Below are 26,793 nucleotides of genomic sequence, written 5' to 3'. Positions count from 1 at the left end.
ACGTCTTTTGAGCGGTCCAAATTTAAGTCATTTGCAACTAAACAGATTTAGAAGATGTCATTTAAGTGGACTAATTTAAAGGATATCATTTTGAGTGGACCTAATTTAGAAAATACCATTTGGGTGGACCTAATTTAGAAAAATATCATTTGAGTGGACCACTTTTAGAATATGTCATTTGAGATGACCTAATTTAGAAGATGTCTTGTCACTGGACCAAACTGTGAGCATCAAATTGTCCACGCAAAGCATTTACAATTTGCGGCTTCAGATACTAAGCATAGCAGCCATGCTGCCTATGATCAAGCTGGGCGGCCTGGTGGCCCGCACGCTGACGAAGCCCCTAGCGCGTGTGGTCAAGTCACGCTCCAAGGTGCATCCACTGCTGAACTCCGTGTGTGGACAATTGGGTCAGCAGCAGCACCGACTGAGCATGAAGCTGCACATGGGCTTTCGAGGTATCTCCAACTACACCATCAAGCCCCTGCCGGCCGATCAAGCAGTAGAGCAAGGCGCGGACTTGGTAGGTGAGCTGCTCATCTTCTCTGTGGCGCTGGGTGTCGCATCGCTCGAGTACTCGCGCTCAGCTGCCAGTGCGCGTGCCAAAGAGGCCAAGCAAAAGGAGCTACAATTACAGGAGGAGAGAGAAATGGAGGCTCGTTTCGAGTATTTGGAAGGGCAAGTGGTGTGGTTAGAAGACCGTTTGGTGGAGCTTACGAAGATCCTAGAGAGCGAGATGGGCGCGAGACTGGAGCTGCTAGTGGCTGAGGCCAATCGACAAAAGGAGACACCACAAAAAGAGCAGGAATCGCCTGGAGCTTCGAGACTCGCGCGGAGACGACAGCAACGACTGGACCAGAACGTGCATGTGGGCGTCGACATTGACGAGAAAACAGCGGCAGAAGCTTCCACGTCAGTTGCAAAGCTTTGGAATAGTACATACGACGCAGTGGCAGGACTGTTCAAGTAGACTTGTGTGTAACAACGATGTCTTCTGCGACTTGAGAAGTGCTTCCGGGCTTGGAATTCATGTATTATTGCTATCAGGAACTTCTTTCAGCCTACGAAGAGCTCTTCGCTCATCTGAATAGCTGCCGTTCTGAGTGCTGCGGCCAAGTCTGCGCGCTCCTGCTCCACTGGGTCGATTTGTTTCTGTGTGTCTGGTTGTGGTGTAGTGCTGCGTGGGCCTAACGAACTGTGGAGCTGGAGACCAAAGTGAATGCAGCGTAGTACAAGTGTGGGGTGACGAACCTCATTCGAAGCGAACTGGAAAATGTCCAACCAGTTGGAGACTGTCATCATCCGGCACATCGCAGACGTCGTCGTGTGCCAACACTTGGCAGACCCAACAGTGTTAGCCAGATGGAGCAGTTCCCGTAACATTGGGAAGCTTTGGAGCTCCGTTAGAGCATTCACTGCGTCCTGTTGGGGCATTGGTAGAAGGTCTACAAAGTACTGGACACTGGATGCCCGGAACTTGCTGAGTCTGGCGATGATAATGGAGTTATTACCCTCTGGATCGTGACGGTTGTCGGCTTTCCATCCACGAAGCAGGTTACTATGTTCGCGCAACAATGCTGCAGTAGCTTTGACAAACTCTCCGTCTGCACAGCGGAGTTGGATAATAAAGTCTTGATCATCGGTACTATCAGGAGTCTTTTCTTCCCCTTCTCTCTCGTTGTTGTCGGTTTGGAAGACATTACAGTCCCTCGCTTCGATCTTCAGGGTTGAACATTTATCGCTACAGTTTAAGCAAATGGACAGTAGCGAGACTGCTAGACCCGCCTCGTCGTCCGCTTGGATTGCCGTCACCAACGCATCCGTTCGAAAGTCTTGATCTTCCAGAGCCTCGCGGATTGCTGCATTGCGTTGAGCCAAGATCTGCAATGTAAGCACGATATTCTTCTGCAGTAAGATGTTGGTGGAGCTCAGGATCGACTGCACACTCGCAGCAACGACACCGGATTGCCACGCCACCTCCTCCGTCACCCAATTCAATAGACTCCGACAACTCGCAGCTACAGCAGGGGTGTTGGCACTACTGGATGCCGACAAGAGCGTGCGATAAATAAGGACACAGCCCTGTTCGATCACAGCTCGCAAGATATCACTAGGAGGAGAGTGTCGGATTATCAGCTCCAGTGTTGTCGCTGCCATGGCTGCGATGTGCGAGACTGTGTGGCTCAAAAGCCAAGAGATCGAGATAAGGATGCCCGATAGACGAACGGCGCTGCTTAGAGCGCTCGACGAGGCGTCATCGAGGACAAGAAGCGAGCACAGCAAGCGCAAGGAAGAGTATTGGACGTTCGAGTCCACGCTCGCGACTCCGAGAGTACAGATCTGTAACATCGCTGCCGTGTCATCGAAGACAGAAGATCTCGCACCTCGGCGTTTGTTCGCGTCGGGACATGCCACGGCTGCCGCTGCAACAAGCAGCTCAAGGTAAATGGGATCGCATTCATGCTGACAACCACGTTGCTTTGTTGCGGTACTACTTGGTTGCGTCTCTGGGTCTGAAGGCGACGTAAGACATGCAGTAGGGGCGCATCTATCGTCACCAAGCAGCCAGGTGACGTAGTGCTGTAAGGCTGCCGATCTACAGACGTGCGTCGTCATGAGCCCACTGAAAGGATGCGGCTTTAGAGAGAGTAAAGTCTGTAGTCCCATCGCCGCAGTCCGAGCGATTGCAGGCGTCCATTCGACAGTCGTGGACAGAGACAACAACAGGTCCACCACCTCCATCACCTTGGGGGCATCGTTGCCTCCATTCTTGGTCTCGTCAATCTGGTCCTTGGGGTGGTCGTCATAAAAAGATGTCAACGTCACTCGGAGACTCGTGATCAGGATTTGTACTAGCCGGGGTGCGACCAGATCGACCTCAAAGAGCGAGTCGGTCCGCCCCGACCGAATGCCTTCCCTTTCGAGTCGCGCGTGACAGTCCACCACCTTCTCACGCAAATGCTCTCGCCACTGCGATTGCCACATGCGTCGAAAGAATTGGTCGCTTGATCTTGACGGCGCGGTCGCCACACGCTCCAACGCCGCCACGAGAACGAGCACAAGCGAGCTGTCGGATGCAAAGAGCAAAAGGCCTAGACGTCGCCAGCATTTGTCGTCCAAGGCCAGCAATTCCGTTGGAATGCGTTCGGGGTCGGGAGCAGCCCACAGTTGCAGCAGCGCCAGCTCTAGCGGAGCATCGTCGTCTCCGTTGTTCAGCAAGAGTGCACGTAGCGACGGCATCCGCTCCGAAGAGCTACGTGCCTCTAGAGTGTATGTAGAAGTGGCCATTACATCTACTAGCGGATACATGACCGATTAGGTAACAGCCACGTCGAGATGTATTTTTGATCGAAGGCAGCAACGGATGCACACGTACTACTGCTTCTAACGGAGTATCTGCATGTAGCTGCGTGGTTGAGGCCACACTGAATTCATTTTCGTCTTAACTTTTCACGGCGATGACTCTCGGAGGATGCAAGCGGCTTCGTGCGCTTTGAAGGTACAAACTGCATTCGTGCGCAAACGTATTGGCAGAGTGCTCAATCAACCCCCCGTACATATTCAAACTCTTCAAAGACAACGGGACTGGACAACAACGAGTGATGAAGTTCTGAACCAACAGCGTGGGAGACGCCACCTTATTTACTGCTGCTGCGGGGATGTCTCCACCGAGATGGAGCTTGCGTCGCAGCGTTAGTGTCCATGGCTCTCGGATTCACTTCAACAGCGTCGCGGTTGACAAGCAAAGAGACTTTTGAGGGTAACGGCTGTAACAGCTCAACCGGCCAATGGCAGCGCAGGATCGGACTAAACACGTCCTTTAAGCGGCGCACCTGCTGCATCCACCATATGCTTTCAAACTGACTTAAATTTTGTATTTTCAAAATAGTGACTTGGTTTTTGTAGGGCGATGAGGCCGGAATCCATCAGATTCGGCCCAGAAACTGTCACCAAAAGTGGGACCTCGCGTCACATCTTGGATACCACTCGTGAACCCTCCTTCAAAAAGTTGCGCGAGACTTTCAAACGTCTTGCAGGACTTGCTCATGCTCCGACTCGTAGCCTATGACTCGCAGTGAGAGCAAGCCGATCCCCACCGATTGCCTTGAAGCAGCAGTGCCAGTGCAGCGACGGCGTCGGCGCGAAGGTCACGTGGGACCTCGGGCGGCGCTCCGGATCTGGCAGATCCTCGCAGCTGGGGGGCAACGATGTTCGGCAGAGACACCGCGACGTGGACGTAATTGTTGCTGAGGGCCAATGCAGCGCTACAAAATACAGAGCTCTGCAGCGACACCTCCGACCAGCGCCAAGATATTCCCGCTCTCGCGTCCGCACCGAACTCAACTGGGCTTGTATCCGCTCGCCGCGCGTGAACACCAGCCGGTTGGGGCCAACTGGTGCCGCGACACCAAGGTGTATCCAAGCGGCTCAGATCGCTGTCAGCAATGCGTTCCGGCTTTGCCGTTGCGCTCCTTTTCTTGGCCATAGATGAGCCACGGGACCAGCTCGCTCACTTCGGGCCTTGCAGTCCATCGAGCGGCCGTGTCAGTTGAAACTTTTCCTCGCAGAGCGCAAACGCACAGGAACGCCCTGAAGTACGAATTGCACTCTAGCTTAGACACAGGTTTGATCCGTAGCAGGCCGAATGAGCTACCCGCACCGCTACATTCCACCTATATATGTGGACCTGAACATGCCGGTCACGCCCTCCAAAGACAAGGAGGCTCCGGCTCAGCAGCAGTCCTGCTCGCCCTCCAACGACTTCACCCAGTCGAGCAGCACTGAGCCGCGCCCAAGCCGCGCCAACTCTCTGCTGCTGGACTTGCTTGAGTTCCCGCTCGCCACGGCTGACCCGAATCCGGACGTACTGCTCAAGTGTGATCTCGACAATGTACTTGACGTGAGCAATGGACATGACACGCCGGCTGGCGCGCAACAGCAGATCTACCCGCTGCCAAATGGTCAGGATGAGATAGCAGACCAAGATGTCATCAAGATGAAGCAGAGCCAAGACCCCGAGGTGCTCGAGGAGGTCGCCGCCTTCCCCGCAGCTGTGTTCACCAACACGACCATCTCGGCGTCACGACCGGTATCCACGGCCTCGACGAGCACCGCCGTGCCGTCTCTTATGGCCCAACGTGGCGGACGCACGTCTCAGTTCTCAGCCAAGCAACGCCGCGAACGACACAACGCCAATGAACGACGACGGACGAACGCCGCTAAGGACCGTGTACGTGACATGCGCGACTCGGTCGCGGCTCTGGAACGCCAACGTGCTGAGCTGACGGCGCAGCGCGACGCCAATGCCGCCCCCAAGGAGGTGCTCCCACACCGGAGGATGGTTGAAGACGTGATGCCTCGTGAGTGCGTTGACGGCGAGCTGGGCTACAGTATCCCCGGTAGCTCCACGTACCTGGATCTTGCTAAGGCAGTGGACGAGCTTCGCGACGAGAAACGGTATCTTGAGGAACAGCTTGACCAGATGGACTCTCTGAACAGCGCCCTGCAGGCGATGCAGGCTGAGCTGGTCATTGATGCCACGTTATCCCTGACGGCAGCTGGAGCCAAGAAGAGTCTCAAGCGCAAACGTGTGGAGACTGACGAGGCCGCTTCGGACAGCAAACGCATGGCCATCGAGTCGTGCGAGCTAGACATCCCCAGTGGTGGCTACTGTCTCGAGACAGAAGCTGTTCCGTCGTACCTCCGGGTCCTCTTTTCAGAGCCCTTGACCAGCGACGCGGCCTTCAACTGGGTCAAGGACAGCTACGGTGACATCATGGCCCTCAAGGCTCAGCAGAAGCCCGCCGACTCCGCCGCCACCTCAATTCTAGGCTGGCGTGAAGACAAACGCGAGGTCACCAAGTCAGACGGCGAGAGTTCACTCGAGCTGATGATGACCCAGGACTTCCCCGGCATCGTGTCAGGCGAGCTCGTCTTCAACACGTGGAACCTGTTGACTGTGCTGGAGGCTTTCCAGAAGCTCTTCCCCCTCACCAAGGACCTGGCTGTACTGCAGACCATCAACGATGACTGTGTAGTCGTGCGTGTCGGTATCGCACCGACCCACGACGCGCCTGTGGTACACAGCATCGTGGTGCTCGCTCGAGGCCAGATCGACGGTGGATACCTCGTGAGCATGCGCTCCGTGCCGCTCTCGACAGGCCAGAAGGCCTTCGCAGCCGGTGAGGAGGCTTACCTCCCTGTGCTGGCATGGTTCATGCTGTTGGACAAGTACGATGAGTACGCTCAACCAGTGTGCGAGGTGATCGTGGGGGCTTCGACCCAGCACAAGTCCGAGCACGTTCTACATCGTCTGGCCACCGAGTTCGTCGCTGGTGCGGTGCGATGGCAGGACGCCGTCGGCCAGAGCAAACACTGGCTGCTTTAACGCTTCAGTATAGATGGAACATATTTAACCAGGTAGGATAGTAGTTCATCCGCACCTCAGGGCAGCGGATACAGTCGCGACTAACGCGCGTTAGTAAGAAGTAGGTTAGACTAGGTAGTAGTTAAGGCGTCTTAAGACGCAACAAATAACGCCGGCAGCGGCAAAATGAGTTACACTGAAATCGAAGTCAAGTTTGCTTCTCGTACACTAGTCCTTGAAATTTAGGCAGAGGACACAGGTACATTCCCATGCAAGACTGCAGTTGATAAAATCTCGAGACTGCCGCCACCACCGAGTACATGGAATCAATGCCGCTCACGCTCACTGCTAAACTTTGAAGTCAGAACTCTCTGCTTTTTGTATCCTGGGGATTCCTGACCAGGATCGAGTGCATCAGCGAAGCATGAAAAGGAGCTGCTTAAATCACGCTGCGCCGCTGACTCACCCATCCATATGAAACACGGCGCGCTACTGTCGGCGCAGCATCACGTGTGACGCATGATCGCTCAAAAGGATCACAGGATGTGGCTTCTGCAATGAGCATCGACAGTTTGATGGCATGATACGTATCGTATTCCATTAAACGCTAGTTATACCCTTTTGCCTTCGAAACCAACAACTTGTATAAGACTGCTACATTATCGATAAACAAATATTGCATACCTTTCCACTGTGCTACCATCGCAGTAGTCCCCGAGAGCCAGCCCCTCTGCTTTCCATGCGCAGAGCCATCTCTAATATTTCAATCGACCACCATCCTGGACTCGCGAGTGTTGTGCCTTGAATTTCTCCACCAAAAGTCTGTTTACAGTCGTCCAGCTGCTCGCCCGCGTACTCGTAGAAGCTCCACACAAACACATCCAGCCAGAAATTCTCTTTGTGCGGCTCCACCTTCCGACGTCCTCGACGTACAGGTGCTGTGCAGTCTCCATCGTGCTGTAGATAGGTCTTAGGATCCAAGTTGCGCAGAATCACCATACACCCGTCCTCTCCGAGATCCACGCGCATGGCCAAGATGAATGCTCGGACTCGAACGTCCGTGTCCTCGCGCTCCAGCGTGTAGTAGTACACGACGGCGTCCTCGTTCAGCCTCTGCACGACGTGGAAATGCACTTTCGCATCTCGAGGACGCATGATCACAATGGGCTCAGGCAGCGACAGGATCTCCCAGATATTCCTCGCCATCATGTCGGTTGCCCGGCCCTGGAACGTCTTCTCGAGCGAGAACATGAGCTTGTTTTGGCGCAGAACGTGTCGATCTCGCCAGCCCAGCACGCTCGTTCCTGTGGAGAAGCACGTGTCACTCTCCCGGAACGCCTTAATCTCTAGATAGGACTTCCGCGCGATCTCCGCGCACTGGTCCTGTGTCAACGGGTTCACCTGGATCATGGGGTTCCTCCTCTTGTGTTCCTGCTCCTCTTCCGCCAGCCTCAGGGCCTTCTGCTGGGCGGCTGCTAACTGCGTAATCTGTCTCTCCATTTCCTGGTAGTTGGCGTGCAGTCGCTTGAGCTCCACGTTTTCCTTGGACAGCGCGCTCTTCACCTGTGACAACTGCACGTACGCGCGGTGGACGGCGCCGCTGGGGTCCAGCTTGACGGCCTCAGGCGTCGGCTGCGCATCTCGCTGATGATGGACAGCCAGTAGACGCTCGTATTCGGCCTCCAGGGCGTCGACATCTCGCTGGAGATCGTCCAGCAGATTCTATCCAGAGAGAGACAGCACAGACCATCAGTTTGCAAGGGATCACTTAACGCTACTAATTAGCGACCTGCTCGCACCCGCTTCTTGTAATACAAGCGCTTAGCGCGTAGTCGGCTCTTGGTGCGCTGGTCAGCGGCGGCAAGAACCTCTTGGAGATCGCTGGTCAAGTCGCTGGTGAGGTCGGGGAGCTCCATTGGACCAAAATGCTGTGTTTTGCTGTGCTGAACGTTCTTCTTCCCAGGAAATTACAAATTATGAAGCAGTCTTTTCAGCTCACAACATAGTCAAACTGTTATAGACGTGACGGAAAGATGGCATCTAAACAATGCACAAGAGATGACGACCACCAAAGTTTGAAGCGGTTCTAATCAGGAGAAATGCGACTGTCACATTTTGGTCATAAAAACAATTTTATAAAGACCTTAATTTTAAGTTGTTGTTTAAAGATCACGCAACGGACGTCTTGCAACTTGTTTGCTGATCAAAAGCCAGAAGGTCAACGTTCCGGTGTACCATCATCGATTGACCCAAGCTCTATCCGGTACAAACCCAACAGCTCAGTAAAAAATCAGCGCAAGGCGAATGCTGAACAAAATGCTAGTATATTTTCTCATTACCGCTAGCAATAAATTAGCGAGTACCCAGTTGTGGGTGTTGTTGCTACTGTGACTTCTTGCACGGTTCAACGTCTCCGTTCTCTTCTTCACATGGCACACTCATTGTACACACATGATCTTCGCCGCCGTGACCAGCCAGCGTTTTCACTTACATCGTCCACTGCGCGCCAACGACGCGGTTCTCCCACCGCCAGTGAAGACACAGGATCTCCACCGCCATAAAATCGATATCCGCGCGCGACGGGTACGACAACAGACCGCCCGAGGTGACGGAGAACCCGCCGTCTTCTTTACACTCGTACCGCTGCCACATTGTGCAGTCCATGCGGCGCACGTTGTCGGTAGTTGGTGCCACGTTGATCGAGCGTGCGCCCAGCAGAAATCCGTTGGACAACTTCTTGCGGAACAGCACAGAAACAACGCGGTCTACGCGTGTTGCGTCGTGGTTGGTCATATCATACATAACAACAGTCTCTGTGCCCACCTTCTTGACGAGTTGCGCCTTGATGGAGCCGTAGTAAATGCACGACAGGTTCTCGGAGCTGCTCACATTGGCCCACGTCTTCTGCATCACCTCGTGCATGTTCACCTCCTTCGGGTACTCCTTCTTCAGAATGTACGAGAATACCCCGTTCTGGGTCACCACACTCTTGTAGCCCCAGCCGTGCTCGTCCTGGTGGTCCTTGAGCACCTCACCGTCCATGGAGTAGTTGAGAGCCACATTCATTCCCTCCTCCATAGCCGTTGCACAGGTAGACTCATCAATGGATTGGCTCAAGTGTTCCAAGTTGACCTGACTCTTGTCACTGTCTCGCAAAAGCAACTCGCTACGTTGCGCACAGCTCGTCGTGTCCGCCTTAAGCTGGGCGTTCTCCTTGGAGAGACCCTGGATAACACGCTGCAGCCTCTCGATCGCGAGTACGAGTTTGACTTTGTTGATGCTAGAGTCGTCAGCACCGGACGTGTTCATGCAGCGCGAGTAGTAGATGCGGTTGAGGTCGTTCACCTTCGCACGTAACTTGGCCAGCACGTGCTCGATCGGTCGTCCGTCACAAGGCCCGGACACAGCCGACGGCGCGGCAACGACCTGCTGCTGTACGTTGTCCGAGGCTACAGGGACAGCTTGGAACGGGTCGATGGCCTCGAGGAAGAAGGCAGCCATGGCGTCCTTCTCGTCTACCATGAACTGTTGCAGGAATGCATCGTCCGCTCCAATAGGGGACAGTAGCATACTGGTGGCGTCTGCACCCTGTTCCACGGAGATGGCGAGCGGGTCGTCTGTAACAGGCAGCTTGCCGCCGCTAATGGAGATATCTCGGATTTGAATGGCCTTCTCGTCCGAGAGGAACATCTCCTGGATCATACTGATCTCCTCACGCGTCCAGGACGCAGCGGGCGGCGCCATCCACTGCGACGGCGCCTGGGACTGCGAAGAGGACGAAGAACGGGGACTCGCGGCAGACAGCATCTCAATGAAGCTCATCAATTTGTTTCTCTCTCTTGCTACGGGTGCGCCAGCTTAGCTTGGTCCTTGGACGGGGTCGACGCTTGTGCTCTACTCGGCAAAAGCTCAACTGCCCGACGTGAAGTGGAGCTGCGAGCGCCATTGCAGATAACGCGACCCGTTCTGATGAGTGCGATGTTGCCTAACTCCGGATCTCTAATGTTGCTCTTGAGCCTCGTAATGCAAGCACGGGCATAAGGCATCAGCAAAGCGCGCAATATCCTCCGCCGTCTCTGCAATCAAAGCGGCGCGAGCGTAGAGATCGGCATTCAGACGAGGCAAGTGTCCTCCTCAGTGACGTGGAAGTGTCCACGGGAAGGAGCTGTTCGCCGACATAACCAACGCTGCACTCCTCGTCAGCGGAGCACCGCCGAGTCTCTCGACGGCAACGACAGTGGCGGCCCGTTTCGGCACCAACACCACCGTTTGTTGACACGATAGTGCCTGTAGACCAGAGCCGCTTCGTGCAGTCACGCCATGCTACGGACCGGCGTGTTGGCCGGAGCTATGCAAATAACAGATTCCGGATGCCTTCACGCCTGCCTGCCGCGGCGGCGCCGAGCTCCAATCGACTGCCACCCAGCGACGCGCCTAACGGGAGGCGGTGTCGCAGCAAGAATGGTCTCGGCGTTCGTCAGTTGTTCTGGACAACTTGTCCAAGCTTCCGGTAAGGCCCCGCGGCTGCCGACCGGCTGGCCTGCCAACGCGCGCAGGCAATGCACGCGTTCCGCTTTGGGCATTCACTTGCCATCGTGATGCGCCGAGGTACGGATTCTGCATCTTTCGGATCGCGATACAGCCGAAGCGCTGAGGAAGACAAAGCTGTCGATTGTCCTGAGCGCGGCGGCGCCAGAGCTGCCAATCTCGACCTAAATCCTATGCCTTCTCAAGCGTGAGGTTGTACATGTGTATCGCTCGCTCTCTCGGAGCAAGCCGGAAGGAAGAAGGCTGCCGGAAGGCGATCTCGCTGGACGCGTCGGTTTGACAAGTCGAGTCGTGTGCATTGTCGAGACGGCCCATCCCGCGTCCGCAATACATGTACTTAGTAGTGGACAATGACATCGGAAATTCTGTTCATTTACAATGCTTTCAGATTCGAATGTTAAAAAAATCTAAAGTGTCTTCTAACGGTAGATCAAAGCACTAACGTACTTGCCCGAATAAAAACTCTTCCTCAATAGAGTCCTCCTTACTAAATATTGATATTTCATACAAACACCTTGATAATTAATATCGGGAAATGTTGAGTTTTGGTCCGCTACGTGTAGCATTTACTGAAACCGGACTATAATAGGGCGCGTACATTTCTAAAAAAAAGAGCTCGCCAAATTATGATCACTCTCTCCAGATCCCTGTACTCTAAATAATTAGATTTGTGATCTGATGCACTACCACTTAACAACTTCTGGTCACAAAATAGTAAGAATCAAATGCAAAAGCACTAAGCGAACGCTTTGAATAGAACCAGGATCTGGCACTTCCCAAACTTGCAAGGGTCTACTTAAGTAGTATTTGTTAATAACTCCGTACATGTATTAATTAATTCTAGTTTATTGAACTTGGTGGAATTGTCAACACGTACGCAAATGAAACTTACTGTTAGTAAATGTAGCGTCGCTCGCTTCCTGTCCGGCTCGAACACGGTCTCTCAGAGACTCTTAACAAACCGCGCAGGAATCGACAATCACTTCCCGATGTTGCCTTCAAGGATTCCAGCGTCTAGTGCAGATCGGGCGCTCATGACCATTTTCGAGCCGACAATGGGCAGCCAAGGTGGGACGGAGACGGCAATTTGTGATCACTGGCTTTACCAGTCTATATACCGAGTACCAGTAGTCGAAACTCTCAAACCCCTCGAAGACTTCGAGTCGAAGGTAAGTTTGTGCCAAGTTGTGCCGAAGGCTTGGGCCCCAAGCATGGGAAAAGGTGGGATGAAGGTGAGTGGCGCCAGTCAGCTCGCCCTGGTGCTGTATTGTAGAGAGCGCGGATTGCCGCCGTGTCTTGCATTCTCTTCTCGAGTACGGAACCCCATTCGGATGCTGGTGTAAACGAAGATCTCCCCGTGTCTTTGCGTGGACTAGCCGCGACCACCCGTTATTTTAGCAGCAAATCGACCGAAGTAATTGGTGCACTTGTCACGTCTGGCACCGCCTTTTTGCACGAACGACACGCCCATTTCAAATTGCAATTTACGGTAAATTTTACTGCAGTCTATAGAAAGCAGTGAAAGCAGTGTACTGTATCCCCCCAGTAAATTTTACTGTAAGCGTAGCAGTTTGCAGTGCAAATTGCACAAGGAACAGTAGTCGAAGTTGTTGATAATAGTATTTGTTCTCTGCAATTAAGGATTTATGTATCCTGATTAGCTGTGGCCATGCAAGCAGATTCAACATGTTCCTGAAAGTCGTGTGCAAGGAAGATTGCTAAGGCTTTTTGACATGTACATGCAGCACAAGGTTTGTAATGACGACACCGAGCCGTTCCTGGTGCCGGCCGGTACGCAGCTGCAGGCCAGCAGTGCAGCAACTCGACAGGTGAGGCTTTGGGTGCGGTCGGGCTATCGCTTAAATATCCCAGGGATAAGCAACATCTCTTCCAAACAACAGGATTAGCTCTGTTCTCACCAAGAGATACTTGCAGTGTTGTCATCCTGACCGATATTCATTCGAGAGATCCCTGCATCCCATTCTCTCTCATCGAGATTCGATGGAAATGTACATGGTGAAACTCGGTCGGTTGGATCTCTGGTGTCTAATGGCCCGACGTCAGGGTGTTCACATTTTTTTGTGTGTTTTTTTTTCTTACCCGGTCAAACTGATCGAGGACCCTTCTGTTTAGCAGGATATTTCTGATATTTTCTAGAACTGAAGTGGTTTTCAGGTTTAGAAAACTGGTTTTCAATGCAATTTTTTTTTCTTCCAACCATGAGCCCCAAGCAGCGGGTGCTCCTGCTGCTGCTTCTCCTGGCGCTATGTAGCGTGCGGGGCATCGTGACGCCCGATGCGCCGTCCGATTCAGTGCCGGGTGACAGCACTGCCGCCTCTCCGAGCAAAACGGAAGCGTCGGCCTCGGAGCCGACGCAGAACAATGTTCCAAGCGGTGATGCTCACGCCACCGAGGCTTCCTCGAGCCCGCAGCGCATTAAGGAACCAGACGAACCCACGACGGACACGGAGCTAGCGGATGAAGACGTAGACCCTCTACTGGATGTACCCAGCGGTCTGTTTGAGGTGGTGGACGTCGACAGCGTGGACAACCGCAAGCGCCAGAACTACGCGTCACTGGACGCCGGTGCTACGATCCTGGACGCAGCGCCCGACACTAAGAGCCCCACAAACCTGTTAGTACCGGACAAGGACCGATATATGCTCACACCGTGCTCCAACCCTCGGAAATGGGTCGTCATCAGCCTCTCGGAAGATGTGCGTAAGGGCTGCAATGCATTAGACAAGAAATTGACGCTTTATCATTATTATTGCGGTGCTGCAGGTGCACGCGGACGCCATTGCAATCGCCAACTATGAGAAATTCTCGTCCCCCGTGAAAGATTTCATCGTACTGGGGAGCGTCAATTACCCTACGGACACGTGGCTCGTGCTGGGCAACTTCACGGCAACACACACAAACGGAGAGCAGATTTTCCAGCTGGACTCGCAACAACACGTGCGCTACATCAAGTTCCGCTTCCTGTCGCATTATGGATCCGAGTATTACTGCACGCTGAGTCAACTGCGGTGTGTGCTTTACTTTGCACTATTGATCCCCTTCCAGAGCTAACAGATTCGCTGCTGTGTCCTATTGCTGCAGAGTGTTCGGTCGGACGTTTACGCAAGTGATTTCTCAGCTGGAAAAGAGCATCGACGCTGAAGCGGAAGCTCTGGACGTACAGGCAGCGATCCCGGCCCCGAAGGTGTCGGCTTTGCCCGCCAGCGTCGAGGTCTCAGTGCCTCGTCTCCCTGACCCGACGGAGCTCACGAGTCAGTGCCTAATGGAGAAGAACAACACGGTTGTGGCTATTTTCTACAATGAATCCCAGCGGACTGAGCACTATCGAAGCAATGGAATGTGCTGCCTAGTCGACTATACACCAGAGCAGATTGAAGCAGAAGTGGCAGCTAGTTCCAGTAATAATGAGCACTTGCCTGCGACGAGTTCAGAAGCAGTTGATGCGGACGCTGGGGAAGGCTCAGTGTATTCTTCAGGCTCGTCGTCCAGTGGTGCATCCAGTTCGAACACCACCACGTCGAACGTTCCTGTCGCCAATGCCAACGCTACTGCACCCAGCAACACTCCAACAACATCTTCACTGCTGTCAACTTCTCACGGATTTCCAGCGTCATCAACACAAGGTCTTGGACGCCTGGAGAGCATTTTCGTGCGTATCACCAAGAAGAGTAAGCATGGTGTCAATGCATTGTCATCATTCCAGGTCCTCCTTACCTTTCTTATGTTGTGTTGAATTACTGCAGTCCAAGCTTTAGAGGTAAACCAGAGCGTCATGTCGAGGCAACTCGAGGAATTTCACGCTCACCAATGGGCAGCCATCAAGATGTTGCAGGTATTCAAGACTAAAATGTGTTGTTGCTGGAGAAAAACCTGTTGACATGATGAATATTATTGCGGTTACCTGTCTAGGCGAATCAAGAATCTCTGAACGAACAGCTGAAAGAAATTCGCTCCATGATCGTGGACCTGGTAAATCCTCAACGTTCCTATCGTGCTGGCGAGAGTGTGCTAACTGTTATGTTATCTGCAGAAAGATCATGTTGCCAAAGAACTGTCGACTACCGAGAAAACCTTGCAGACCTATGGTCGGCTACTTGATGAAGTTCGACGGGATAACATCGCGCTCTGGGTACAGTTTGAGGGAATTGGCCTGGGTATAACTTCAAATACGCTCATAAACTTTAATTTTTTTTTGATAGAACGAAATGTTGATCGTACGCGAAGTGATCACGACCATGAAGGCAGGAATCCTCTGCGCTATCGTCCTGTCAGGCTTCATCATCCTCTTCTACCTGCTTCGACTTCTGTTCCGCTGTGTGTCCAAATGCAAGGAGCGTGCTGATCTTCGAGAATGGTTTTGGCGGATGGAAAACCACGAGAGCAGCTCCGACGATCAAGGCAAGAAAGACGGCAATATGGCTGCAGGAGCTCTTCGCGTGAACCGGAAAGCCCAGTTCGGTTCATCCTGGGACGACTCAGCTATCGAACGGAAGACTCTAGTGAGTGACATGGTTGGTGAAGGCCCTCATAAGTTCCGTCGCCATCGAGCAAAACGAGCAAGTCAGCCGGCGATGGCTTTAAAACGCTCCAGAAAGTGAGGTAAATAAAGTTTGAAGCATGCATTCGGTATGAAACGGCAGCCTCTTGTGAGATCACTATAGCCGCAATAATGAGCTGTAGAGGGTCGAACTCGTCGTTCTCCAGCAGCAGCGACGTCAACTTCGACGATCTGGACGATCAGCAAGTGTTTGGCTACCTCGAAGACGATGACGAGTCGAGATTATCCAGTCCTGGAAGTCGATCCAGACGGTGAGTTGATGTAGAACTGGTATATGGCAACAACTGATCAGACTACTGCTACCGACAGCCCGAGTGCAGATTTCCGCTTGGATTTCTCGCCAAGGATCAGGGCGTCGTTGGCTGTGCCTCCCCCGGTGGCAGCAAACAAACCTGTATGAACTTTGGAAGGTCACTGAGGCTGTACTGGTGCTAACTCTACGATTCTACGTAGGCTACTCGCAAAAGTGTTACTACTGCTAAGCCCCGTTCTCCTTCCTTAAGTGCAAAGCACGTCGTCCTTCAATAATGATCACTGGCATCTTGATAACAATTCCTGTTTCTTTGATGTAGAAAGCGTATTGTGAAGCGTCAGTCGTCGTTGACTATCAGCTCTCCAGCATCAAAGATCTTTTCTCAAAAACGAGAAAACTCATCAGGAAACGTGCTGCAGGATTCAAAGGATTCAGAAAGGGATTCCGTTATCGAGTTGGAAACTGCAGCAGCCCCGACATCAACGACTAGCAGTGAACAAGAAAACGTTGTCGATTCTCGCCAGCCAAGTGAAAGTAAAGAGGCTCCTGCTGCACAAGACTTGAAACCTCGGAAGGCAAAAGTAGTTGAGAGCAGCAGGGCAAGTGGAACGGGAGCTCCTCTAGGAAATACAAATGCTCTTGTAGCTGCCTTGGCATCATTACAATCGCAAGTGGAGCTGCTGACGAGTGAGAAATCTCATCTGGAAGTCGAGGCGATCACAGCGCGAACGACTATTGAAAACTTGGAGCAAAAAGTGGCGGCTTCGGAGCAGAGTAGCGACCTGTTTGCACGTCAGCTAGCCAATGTGAAAGAGAGTTTCCAAGCGAAACTGATGGCTCGTGAAGAAGAAGTATCGCTTGAAAAGATGACGCTTGCGAAAGAAAAAGAGACGCAGCTACAGCACCAACAGGCTCGATTTACTACCGAGGCGGGGCTCTGGAAACACGAGATCGCAGCGTTGACGAAGGTGAAACTGGAACTGGAGAGTGGCAACGACCGATTAACCAAAGAGTTAAACGACGAAAAGCTACAGCGAGAGTTCGTGGAGACGAAGCATCGCACTCTAAAAGCTGAGCATACTCGTACATGTGAGGAACTGAACATTCTCTTACAAGAAAAAGAACGATTCGAGCACGCACAGGTGGAGATCCAGGAGCTTCAGTCTAAAATGGCAGAAAGTCATCACAAGTATGAGCTTCAACGTCACCAACTCGAAGAACAAGTGAATAAACTACTGCTTGATAGAAAGGACCAAGTTGCCGAGTGGGAGCGTGAGCGACAGCTTTCTTCTCGTCAGAATGAAAAGGAGAAGACTAAGCTTCTCCGCTTCGTCCAGGAAGTCCGGAGCTTGCACCGTTTGCTCCAATTATCTGTAGTTGAGACTCGAGAGCTCTTTAACTCTGAAGTGAAGAAGACGAAGGACGCTTTGGAGAACATCCAGCAACAGGCGAGCGACTTCGCTGTTCATCAGAGTGATCGTGATATGGCCTTGATGTCTCGAAAAGGTCGTATACTCCAGCTGGAGACTCACCTCAAGAACGACCGACAAACGATCAACCAGCTGGAAGCTACACTGGCAAAGTCCACGCGATCGCTTGAGAAGAAGCACGAAGCTCTCAAATTGAAGTATCAAGAACAGAAGGAGCACCTAGAGATCACGTTGGCAGTGCGTCTAGGACTCACCACAGATCTACAGGCCAAAAGGAAGCAGGTTGCAGAGCTGGAGCGAGAGGTGACACGACTCAACCTCGCCAAGGGCAAAACTGACGTTAAGCTGAAGCACTCGCAGCAACAGATTATCGCGATGCAAAAGGTTCACGCTCGTGAACTGGAAAAGTTGGCAGGTAACAAGAGCCAACAAGCACCGCCACCAGATCTGCCCCAAGATGAAAATGTACGTTCAGTGGCTTTATAAGATTCGATATGACTGAGAACTGACGTTCTGTTTGGCCGTGCATGTGTAGAATGAGAGAAAAGCTTTGCTGCATGACGATCCGGAAGGACCAGGTACGTCTGTTACCTGAATTCTTACTGGTATGAACTGAGCAACTGGAAACTAACCACTTAACTTGGGACAGAATGGAGGGAGTTCGTGGAGCTAGTAGCCGCGTACGAAGCTGAGCGTCAGTTGCATCAAGACCTTGGGGTGGCGACTCCCTACTAGGACATGAGTGAGAAGAGGAAGACAGCCAGTTATCATTTTCTTGGAACCAACTTCGATATTTTGTGAATTCTCTGTAAACTGATGCTTCTTTCACTTCGACTTCTCTCCTTTGAGTTATTAAGCGCCAAACTACATGAGTTCTGCTCTGCAAAACAATGCCAAACTTCGGAAGCGCTCACAAGAATGGTGTACGACCTCGGAGTCCTCGGTCTCACGCTTGTCAATGGTTGTGCAAATCGCGCTCCTTTTCTCTCTTCATTCTTCAACCTCCTCAGTGTCATTTTTTACCCTGTCAATATTATGCGCGACTCGGTCTCCACTGTTGCTGCCTTCTGCTCTGGACTGGCGGGTGGTGCCGCTCTGCTAGCTGCATTCCAGCACCTTGCGCGTCGTCGAGCGCTTGAGTCTACTCGCCCTTTGGACGTCCAAGATCCAGAAGCCATCCGTCACCCAGCCGCAGCATTGACGGAACTTCTGGTGCGCTACCACGAAAACCTCCAGCGCCGTGATCCTCACCGCGGCGAACCCGGTAGCTCCTCGTACGCTATTCGCTCCAAAGTGAAGCCCGGAGAATTGCGAGCTCAGCTACCTACTGCGTGTCCTGAAGACCCGCAGAGCTACGCCGACATCTTCCGCGACGTCGAGCAGCTCATCTTCCCTGCGCTCACTCACTGGGCATCTCCAAATTTCCACGCCTACTTCAAAATATGTGGTAGTGACCCCAGTGTACTAGCCGACTATTTGTGCTCGTCACTGGATGTCGTCGGCTTCTCGTGGGTCTCTGCCCCAGCAGCTACGGAACTTGAGCAAGTAGTCTGCGACTGGATGGCCAAACTACTGGGACTACCTGAGTGTTTCCTCACGAGTTCTTCTGGAGGTGGAGTCATTCAAGGCTCAGCGAGTGAATCAGCGCTGTGTGCACTCATTGCAGCTCGTCATGCGGCGTTGGAAGGATTGGAAGGCACAGAACGAGAAGAGAAAGCGGCCAAACTGGTTGTGTACGTGTCAGACCAAACGCATGCTATTGCGGAGAAGGGCTGCATGGTGTTGGACATTCCTCATCTGCGAGTGGTGCCCACGATTCGAGGCAAAGCTGACTCAGACAACTACGGACTGGCACCTGACGATGTGGCTCGTGCCATGGCGGAAGACCGAGCTAAAGGTTTAGTGCCATTCTGCTTGATGCCTACACTTGGCACCACCTCCACCACAGCTATCGATCCGTTGCGGAAGCTGGTCGCTGTTGCACGAGAGCAGCCTGAACATGTGTGGGTTCACCTTGACGGAGCTTACGGAGGAGCTGCTGCTGTATGCCCCGAATACCAGCATTGGCTGGACGGTGTAGAAGGCTGTGACTCCATTTGCATTAACACGCACAAGTGGCTGCTCGTGAGTTTTGATGCGAGTCTGTTGTGGGTGAAAGACCGTCGTCCTGTCATTCGCTCGCTAGCACTGGACCCAGAGTACCTCAAGAATGAGTTCATGCAATCTGCTCTTAACTACAAAGACTGGCAGGTGCCACTCGGTCGTCGCTTCCGAGCGCTCAAGCTCTGGTTCACCTTCCGTCGCTTCGGAGCTACTGGACTTCGTGCGCATATCCGTCAGTCGGTTGCGTTGGCTAGACAGGCTGAAGAGCTTCTGGAAAAAGATGGTCGTTTCAAGCTCTTTGTGAGGGCGCGGATGGGCCTCGTGTGCTTCTACGTGACATTCGGTGGTCGTGAACTCAATGAAGCTCTACTCCGTCGCGTAAACGAGTCGGGCAAGGCGTTCCTTATCCACTCGGTCGTGGACGGTGTTCACTTCTTACGTCTGGCGATCGGTGGACTTGAGGTGGACACTTGGCACATTGAGAACGTGGTGAACGTGCTCTCCGAGGCGCTTACTGACGTGATTGACGAGAACCCAAAGTGGCAGGAGCTTCAACGCGAAACCTTCGCGTCGGCAGCGTAGACTACTTTTTAAAAGGGGCTCAAATTTGATGGGCTATTTCAGACTGTCAACTATTCTCACTCGCTTTCGGGTCTTTGCTTTTGATCACGTTAGCGAGTTCCGTTGTCATAATGACGGAACGAGGCCGAGACCGCAAGTGGAGTATGCAGGTCACGGCCCTTTACGACTACGAACCTGAACGTATTCGATCGTAATTTCCCCTTGCAACACTGTGCTTCAAGTGCATCCGTTCTAATGGATGTGTGTGTACCTTTTGGAACTTGTAGAATCCGATGAGTTGAGTTTCCAGGAAGGAGACGTGCTGCGAGTTCTGCACGTACAAGATGACGGGTGGTGGTCTGGATACAACGTGGAGAGTCCCGATGTCGTCGGCCTCTTCCCATCGAACTACGTGCAGGCAGTGAGGACTGTTCCTCGGATACAGAATACCACAAATTTAGTTGATACAGGCACGACTCCACGGCCTCCTGCGAGCGCACGACAACGAATTCAGCAGCAGACTCGACAAGAGTCCGACCCGCCTGAACTCGATGATGATGAAGAAGAAGCAGACGAAGTGAAAGAACTGCGTGGGCATGTCGGAGCTGTCCTTCAGTTGCGCAAAAATCTGGAGCAGGCGGAGCGAGCTACTGAAGCAGCGCGAGATGCACGGCGGCAGGTTCGTTGAGTCTGTACTACGTCTTTGGTAATCTTTCAACTAATGACTGTCGTACGTAGGCAGAGCGAGAAAGATTAAGACAGCGAAAAAGCTGGAGAGAACGCGAACAGGTCCAAGATACAGAAGAAGAAGACATGGACCAACAAGCAGTTGAAGCGAATGAGGACGATACTGAAGATGAAGAAGAGTTAGTATTTCCACAGCTACAGGGCGACATGCATGAGACTGATCGACAGGAGGTAGAAGAAGCTGAGGCAGATAAAAGCTCCAACATCATCAAGAACGAGGTACAGGGTACAGAGAACGCAAACGCAGAGAGCGCTGCTGCCTCGGTGATTGCAAGGTGTTATCGAAGACACGTTGGTATCATTCGAACCAACTGCGAGCATGAACGGGAAGTTGAGCAGCAAAAATTAAGCGAGATCGCAGCAGATCACATTCAGCGGTGGGCAGCACAGGCCTATTCTAGACAACGTAAGCAAAAGGCAGCACAACGACGCTTGCAACGAGAAAATGACGCGGCTACTTTCATGCAGAGATGGATCCGCCTGCGATGGGCATGTTTCTGGCGCAAACGCGTGCAAATTGAGCGAACACTGAAAGAAGCCCAGCAAGCACGAGAGATTGAAAAGCTTCAAGGTGAAATGGAGGAAAAGAAGTGCCGAGAAGCTGAAAACGAGCATCAGCTAGCGAAGGAGAAGGAAGAGCGGCAACTACTTGAGCAAAAGATTAAAGAGGAGGAGGAACAACATCGAGTTCTGCAACAGAAGCTTGAAGATGAGCAACAGCAATTACGACAACTCCAGTTGGAAGCTGTGGAGAAGGAAGTGCACCGCCGCTTTATACAGGCACAAGGACAGGAAGAGGGAAATGGTCACCATGATGCTGATCCTGCAGCGCCTTCTCAAGCCCCTTCAGTTGGTAAAACACGTCGAAAGGTGATGAAGAAAGAGGCAGTAGACTTGATCAAGACGTTGGTCCAGCAGCAGCTTGGGGAGACTCTACGTGATCACGACGCCAAGATGGATGAGCTCCAACGTATGGTTACAAGGCTACAAACGGTAGTGCGGAAACAGAAGTAGTAATATCCAGCACATAACGCCGCCAGTTTTTTTTCTTCCCGTAATTTACCAACGAGAGTAGGTTTAGAGCTTCCTGACCACCAGCTGTTGAAATCGACTACAATACCGCTAAGTACCATCTGGTGCGAAGGAGGTCTCCTCCACACCTCCAAGCACCACAGACAAGATTCGCTAACTCTGATGTCAACCACCACATTTTGGATTAGAAAAAAAATGAGAGTTGATCAACGCGATTCGATATGATCAACAACTGATTCATATTGATCCTTCAGCTGTTCCTTGACAATCTGCATAAGCTGATTTCGAATATCTCGAGGTAGATTGGCGATAGCAGTGTTGATTATGTCAAGCTCGTGTTTCAGTTCGAGAATGTCCTGATGGATCTGTTGCGATGGCGTTTGGCCCATACCGTAGTTGTGTATATAATTTGGACGACAACAAATACTTAAACCAACTCACCAAGAGCAGACTTCAACTGAGGCATCTTTTCATTAACAAACTCATTCTTCTTCAACCACTGAATGTAGTTGCTATCGATACGTTGAATCTGTAGGATGGTCTTACCTTTATATTTCCCCCAAGTCATTAGGAATGATCCATCATCATTGACAAACTTACTCTTAAGAAATTCACTTATCGCAGGGTTGGAATCAATGAGAATCTTTTGATTCAGCAGCCAACGGCAGTAGCCTGGATCGCAGTTATATACTTCTGTGATCGTCTTTGCCTTATGCTTGCCAAAAGTTAAAACTGAGCTCATCATTATTATTATATCAGGGTATCTATATACATACCCCTAGAAAATATCTATAAAAATATTAATAATTAGACTTACACTCAACGAAAACTCAAATCTATTTATTTCGTAAGCAAATCACTTATGAGCTGCTGAGAGGCTAATTATCAAATATCACCAATAGATCAATCTCAATACATTACTCTTTTTTTACACCAGCTTAGTTAGCAGTGTATTCTAATACTTCCCCTGTCAAGCGATTATACGTCATCTCGTTCTCAAATCCGACATCACCAACATATTGGTACCCTGCGTTGAGGCGTTCGTTCCCATGACTTGGATGCTCTGTGGGACATCCTTCTCGGTCAAGCGAGATACATCAGCTACGAGCACTCTGTTGGTTTGCTGCCAGGTCTGATAGTCAATTAGACCATTCGATAGCTCCTTCGTCTGATCACCGTTGATCGAGGCTAGCTTAGAGAATTCATTGCAGAAATCCATGAAGTCATAGTCATACGAGATGTCAAACACCTGCTGGCTACCAATGCGAACATTGAAGTTGCGGATCGATGAACCAGGTTGAACAGTCCACGGGGCACTATCGAAACAGCTCTGGAACTGTTGAATGCTAGCAGTATTGAAATTACCGCTTGAAGTCTCAGCAAACGGAAGCAAAGCTACTACCTTAGCGTTCTTCAGCGAAGCGGATAGCTGAAGGTCGAATGCAGTATTCAGCTGGGTACTAGATACACCAGTACCTGCTCGCTGGTAGAACCACTGAGCGGAATAATCCATGTAACGAACGGTTTTGTTCGGCTTGCTAATTAGAGCCTGAGGGTTTTCAAGATCTACAAACGGAACGTAGAGTCGAGTAGTCGTGAAAGGGAAGTAGGTTGAATCAATTGTAGGCTCGAGCGAATTGGTAATAGCACCCCAAGCTACTGAGATCTGGCCAGCGGCACTGGTTCCAAATACACCAGAATTAGGTGCAGATCCAGCTGAAGCAGCAACCATAATTGGGCAGGATTGACCCGAAACAAGCGTTGTCGACGACAGAGTCATAGATTTTGACGTGGCAAGAGCAATCACAGACGAACCCTGATTCACACGGAAACGAAGCTTGATCTGGGGATTAGCCATGAGATCGAGCTCCTTGAAGATAGGGTGGAGATCAACAAGCTTGATCTTGAGCATGTAATTCCAGGTGTCAGCAATAGTTCCATGAGTTGCAGTACCAGGAACAAAGGCACCTCGTCCGAATTGGTTTGAAATCGTGTTAGCAGCTCCAGAGGCAATAGTTGGCCAACCATTCGTATTTTGGCCTCCAGCCACAGGGGGGTTGCTCAGGAGTCTCTTAACAAAACCGTCATTGGCTGGAAGGACGCCAGCGCCAGTAGCAGCTGTTCCAAGGGCAGGGGTGATGTCAGAAGCAGTAGCGGAATACCCATCACCATACAGACTGGTAGTAGCGGATGAGAATACCAACGATCCTGAGGAATCTGGAAATAGGAAATCCTCAGCACCATGTTTATTCACATAGTCAAGCGAAGTCTCCGCCTGAGCGCGAAGGTTGTTAGCGAACAGCTTGTATTCGGACATCGAAATCACGCTCTTACCATTAAGCTCAAGCGACATACCATCGATAACATTCCAAACACCGCACTTCAGCCCGACGGAGAGACGATTGGCAGCCGCTGCAAGATCGGTACTCGCATGGGTGTTCTTCATCGATACCTTGTACGGAATGACTACATATGCATCACGAAGGCAAGCAAACCCCTCAGCGCCATTTAGCTGAGCTGTGGCATCGATAGTGATAATGCCATTAGCGTACGAACCCTGATTAAGATCGATTACGTACGGTACACGCTTACGGGAACTGACCTTTACGGCCGGGTCGCTCTTCAGCGAGCTCTGATACAGAAATTGATCAGCGAGTTGGGTATCGGTCATAGTTGATTGTAGTTATATCTGAGATGATATAGCTTCCGTGAAAAAATAAATAAATGGAGCTCATTAAAGGGATTAGCAGCGATCATGATCTTATAGCATTAGCCGAGAAACTCAATGTGCATCTCGACGCTATTTATGAGTCAAATGAGATCCAAAAGCCACTTCCCAAGAATGGTTCGTTCCTGATACTTCTACGTAAGCCAAATCAGGATGTAGGGCATTGGACGGCAGTCTATAACCACGAATACTATGACTCTATGGGTGAAGGGCCTCCGCGCGAGTATGGTATCAGCAAATACAATGAACTTCAAACTCAATCAGCACAGGGAGAATACTGTGGCATATGGTCGATGCTATGGTTATACGCGAAGCAACATAATCGTATGGATCTATTCAAGGAATTTAAGGATTTAAATATTTTTGTTGCAGATTAGTTCTGAGTTAAATATACTAACAGTCATGTACCGCGAATTAACCATTTCAAGCGGAGTCCCAGCTCGAAAATTGCGAAAAGCTTTTCGTGATGGCAAGCTATCGCTCACAGCAGCCGAGCTACAGGGATCAGGAGCTAAATTACATATCCATCCAGAATCACATGAGAAGGTGCTCAAAGCTAAGAAAGCCGGCCGTGGCGTTCGTCTCCATATCACGAGACATGAAATCAAAAAGGGGTACAAGAAGGCTCTTGGCTCGTCTGTCTGGAGCAAGATCTGGCATGGAATCAAATCCGGTTTCAAATTCACCAAGGACAGTGGGTTACTCAGTAAGGCAGCCGATGCCGCCGTTCCAGCGCTTGCGACTGCGCTTGGTCAACCAGAACTCGCAGTACCTGCCAGAGCAGGTCTAAAAACATTAACAGGTGTAGGGCTGGATGGGTATGATAGTGATGAGGAGGGTGGTCGTATCAGTATGGCTGACGTAAGGAGACACGCTGGTAACGCTCTTCGTTATGCTAAGGAACGAGGAATTCTCACGGATATTGCCGATGCTGGTGAACGATATTTAGTTAGCAAATCTAATAAGAAAGAACATCATGACATGATCCATCAAGTTCGAAGGACGATTAAATCTCGCTATGGTATTGGGGTCTCTAAGCCACACAAGGCTAAGTTTGTGAAGGGTTCGCAAGCCGCAAAAGACCATATGGCTAAGCTTCGCGCTATGCGCAAGAATAAGCACGGAGGAAGTTTCACCATGTAAAGCTCTCTCGCACCTTCTCGATGCATAAAGCGATATCAAAAAAAAATATTTTTTTTATCCTTTAGACTTAACTCAAGGAATGCCGCTTGCGTAGTAGTAGCATGATATTAACGCTAGTATCGCGGAAATGGACTCGTTGATCGTTCTGATTCCAGATGCTAATCGATACTGTATTCCTTGCTCCATCATGGGTACGACACCAAGTTTCGTGACTTGGAAAGTATTGAATCTGTTTCCCGATCGTTGAATCACCCTTATCGAACACAGACATGATATCCCCACTAGCTACGAAATCATTCTTGATTAGATCACACCTGACAACGTAGGAAGACGTAGGCGAGATCTGAGGGATAGTGTTGGATAGAGTACTAACAGCAGTTGTTGATGGTGATGCTGGATATGTACTAAGCGTTAGACCAAGCAAAGAGCCAAAAGCAGCGTTATTGATGATTAAACGCGGGACGCGAGTTGTCGTCGGCAAACCAGATCCACCTGTTGAATAAAGGCCAGTGGATGGTCGGCTATATCCAGTAGGTAAAGAGGTTGGAGTAGCGCTGCAGTCAAGCTGGCAAGCGTAATAGGTCGAATTCTCTTCGATTTGAATATAGAAGACATTGTTACCATTAGAATCAATTAGATATGCTCCAGCATTGACTAGAGCCGTTTGAATATTTCGATTGATATCACTGTATAGATAATAACCATCAGCGAGATTGACACTAATAACGCTTGTTGTTGCAGCTGTTGGAACTTCGATTTGAAAGCTGGTATTGGCGAACTGAATCGAATCAACGTTGAATTCAGAGTTATATAGAGAGATCGATTGAATCGATGCTTCTACATCCTGGAAATTACAAGCAGACCCAGGGAAAGTATACACCCATCGGCTATTAAGCCCATCCTGGACTAGACAGGTTTGGTCAATTTTCACAAATGAACTCATTCAGAAGACTGCAGAGAACTTGTTCTCAAAGTCTTCGTCTTTTCGACGATACACCGAAGGTGATCAGGCAATCTTCGATTGCACCACTTCGTTCTAATACTTGCTGCTATATGAGACAGCTAATAATTTTCTCCAATATTAATCGTTTGATCAAAGTTATACCGTATCTGTCCCTTTACACTATCGATGAAGAGCATTTGACCTTTTCCACGAGCAATAGCGCGATTGTAGTAATGCATGATTCCATCTTCGGTTAATCCAGGGATGTTAAAATCAGTAATCAGTAGCTTTAGATCGCGACGGGAATTCGCGCGAAGTATCGCTACGTATTCAGTATTCAAGCGAATCATTTTATCAGT

General features: G+C 50.9%; 15 protein-coding genes across 15 annotated transcripts in view; 9 read left to right on the top strand and 6 right to left on the bottom strand.

The window, feature by feature from the left end:
• Positions 1-242: 242 nt before the first annotated feature.
• PPTG_08925 (hypothetical protein) lies at positions 243-1,814 on the top strand. Its single transcript, XM_008903673.1, has one exon. It carries the CDS (start codon positions 290-292, stop codon positions 968-970), a length of 681 nt encoding a protein of 226 aa, XP_008901921.1. The 5' UTR covers positions 243-289; the 3' UTR covers positions 971-1,814.
• Positions 812-3,292, bottom strand: PPTG_08924 (hypothetical protein). Its single transcript, XM_008903672.1, has one exon. The coding sequence runs from the start codon at positions 3,286-3,288 to the stop codon at positions 1,057-1,059; it is 2,232 nt and encodes a 743-aa protein (XP_008901920.1). The 5' UTR covers positions 3,289-3,292; the 3' UTR covers positions 812-1,056.
• Positions 3,293-3,848: 556 nt separating this feature from the next.
• On the bottom strand, positions 3,849-5,542 carry PPTG_22431 (hypothetical protein). The gene has a single exon (XM_008903841.1). The coding sequence runs from the start codon at positions 4,484-4,486 to the stop codon at positions 4,064-4,066; it is 423 nt and encodes a 140-aa protein (XP_008902089.1). The 5' UTR covers positions 4,487-5,542; the 3' UTR covers positions 3,849-4,063.
• PPTG_08923 (hypothetical protein) lies at positions 4,487-6,597 on the top strand. The gene has a single exon (XM_008903671.1). It carries the CDS (start codon positions 4,646-4,648, stop codon positions 6,386-6,388), a length of 1,743 nt encoding a protein of 580 aa, XP_008901919.1. The 5' UTR covers positions 4,487-4,645; the 3' UTR covers positions 6,389-6,597.
• A 340-nt stretch (positions 6,598-6,937) lies between these two features.
• On the bottom strand, positions 6,938-8,330 carry PPTG_08922 (hypothetical protein). Its single transcript, XM_008903670.1, has 2 exons — positions 8,167-8,330; positions 6,938-8,089 (listed from the first exon to the last, which is right to left on the bottom strand). Exons 1-2 carry the CDS (start codon positions 8,281-8,283, stop codon positions 7,064-7,066), a joined length of 1,143 nt encoding a protein of 380 aa, XP_008901918.1. The 5' UTR covers positions 8,284-8,330; the 3' UTR covers positions 6,938-7,063.
• A 294-nt stretch (positions 8,331-8,624) lies between these two features.
• Positions 8,625-10,869, bottom strand: PPTG_08921 (hypothetical protein). The gene has a single exon (XM_008903669.1). It carries the CDS (start codon positions 10,187-10,189, stop codon positions 8,855-8,857), a length of 1,335 nt encoding a protein of 444 aa, XP_008901917.1. The 5' UTR covers positions 10,190-10,869; the 3' UTR covers positions 8,625-8,854.
• On the top strand, positions 10,688-10,966 carry PPTG_22430 (hypothetical protein; the record flags this gene model as incomplete). The annotated part of the gene is made up of 1 exon (XM_008903840.1): positions 10,688-10,966. One exon carries the CDS (start codon positions 10,688-10,690, stop codon positions 10,964-10,966), a length of 279 nt encoding a protein of 92 aa, XP_008902088.1.
• Positions 10,967-11,949: 983 nt separating this feature from the next.
• PPTG_22429 (hypothetical protein) lies at positions 11,950-12,822 on the top strand (the record flags this gene model as incomplete). The annotated part of the gene is made up of 2 exons (XM_008903839.1): positions 11,950-12,084; positions 12,577-12,822. The coding sequence occupies 2 exons, from the start codon at positions 11,950-11,952 to the stop codon at positions 12,820-12,822; spliced, it is 381 nt and encodes a 126-aa protein (XP_008902087.1).
• A 312-nt stretch (positions 12,823-13,134) lies between these two features.
• Positions 13,135-15,534, top strand: PPTG_08920 (hypothetical protein; the record flags this gene model as incomplete). The annotated part of the gene is made up of 7 exons (XM_008903668.1): positions 13,135-13,632; positions 13,700-13,944; positions 14,018-14,604; positions 14,680-14,768; positions 14,846-14,905; positions 14,967-15,065; positions 15,136-15,534. The coding sequence occupies 7 exons, from the start codon at positions 13,135-13,137 to the stop codon at positions 15,532-15,534; spliced, it is 1,977 nt and encodes a 658-aa protein (XP_008901916.1).
• A 1,046-nt stretch (positions 15,535-16,580) lies between these two features.
• Positions 16,581-17,912, top strand: PPTG_08919 (hypothetical protein; the record flags this gene model as incomplete). The annotated part of the gene is made up of 3 exons (XM_008903667.1): positions 16,581-17,642; positions 17,713-17,755; positions 17,827-17,912. 3 exons carry the CDS (start codon positions 16,581-16,583, stop codon positions 17,910-17,912), a joined length of 1,191 nt encoding a protein of 396 aa, XP_008901915.1.
• Positions 17,913-17,989: 77 nt separating this feature from the next.
• Positions 17,990-19,956, top strand: PPTG_08918 (hypothetical protein). The gene has a single exon (XM_008903666.1). It carries the CDS (start codon positions 17,994-17,996, stop codon positions 19,860-19,862), a length of 1,869 nt encoding a protein of 622 aa, XP_008901914.1. The 5' UTR covers positions 17,990-17,993; the 3' UTR covers positions 19,863-19,956.
• On the top strand, positions 19,944-21,602 carry PPTG_08917 (hypothetical protein; the record flags this gene model as incomplete). Its single annotated transcript, XM_008903665.1, has 3 exons — positions 19,944-20,042; positions 20,129-20,520; positions 20,580-21,602. Exons 1-3 carry the CDS (start codon positions 19,973-19,975, stop codon positions 21,600-21,602), a joined length of 1,485 nt encoding a protein of 494 aa, XP_008901913.1. The 5' UTR covers positions 19,944-19,972.
• A 445-nt stretch (positions 21,603-22,047) lies between these two features.
• PPTG_08916 (hypothetical protein) lies at positions 22,048-24,291 on the bottom strand (the record flags this gene model as incomplete). The annotated part of the gene is made up of 3 exons (XM_008903664.1): positions 22,048-22,335; positions 22,397-22,409; positions 22,637-24,291. 3 exons carry the CDS (start codon positions 24,289-24,291, stop codon positions 22,048-22,050), a joined length of 1,956 nt encoding a protein of 651 aa, XP_008901912.1.
• PPTG_08915 (hypothetical protein) lies at positions 24,017-25,491 on the top strand (the record flags this gene model as incomplete). Its single annotated transcript, XM_008903663.1, has 2 exons — positions 24,017-24,672; positions 24,749-25,491. Exons 1-2 carry the CDS (start codon positions 24,345-24,347, stop codon positions 25,489-25,491), a joined length of 1,071 nt encoding a protein of 356 aa, XP_008901911.1. The 5' UTR covers positions 24,017-24,344.
• Positions 25,492-26,527: 1,036 nt separating this feature from the next.
• The window catches only part of PPTG_08914 (hypothetical protein), a gene marked incomplete at both ends in the record, with an annotated part of 742 nt that continues 476 nt past the window's right edge, over positions 26,528-26,793 (bottom strand). Inside the window, one exon of the mRNA XM_008903662.1 lies at positions 26,528-26,553. Coding sequence (XP_008901910.1) covers positions 26,528-26,553 — 26 coding nt within the window. The remainder of the gene's footprint in view (positions 26,554-26,793) is intronic.

Source organism: Phytophthora parasitica (genome assembly GCF_000247585.1).
Source record: "Phytophthora parasitica INRA-310 unplaced genomic scaffold supercont2.16, whole genome shotgun sequence".
In the NCBI taxonomy this organism is placed as follows: domain Eukaryota; phylum Oomycota; class Peronosporomycetes; order Peronosporales; family Peronosporaceae; genus Phytophthora; species Phytophthora nicotianae.
Note: the sequence above shows the minus strand (reverse complement) of the source record. Positions and strands in the feature narration are given on the sequence as shown.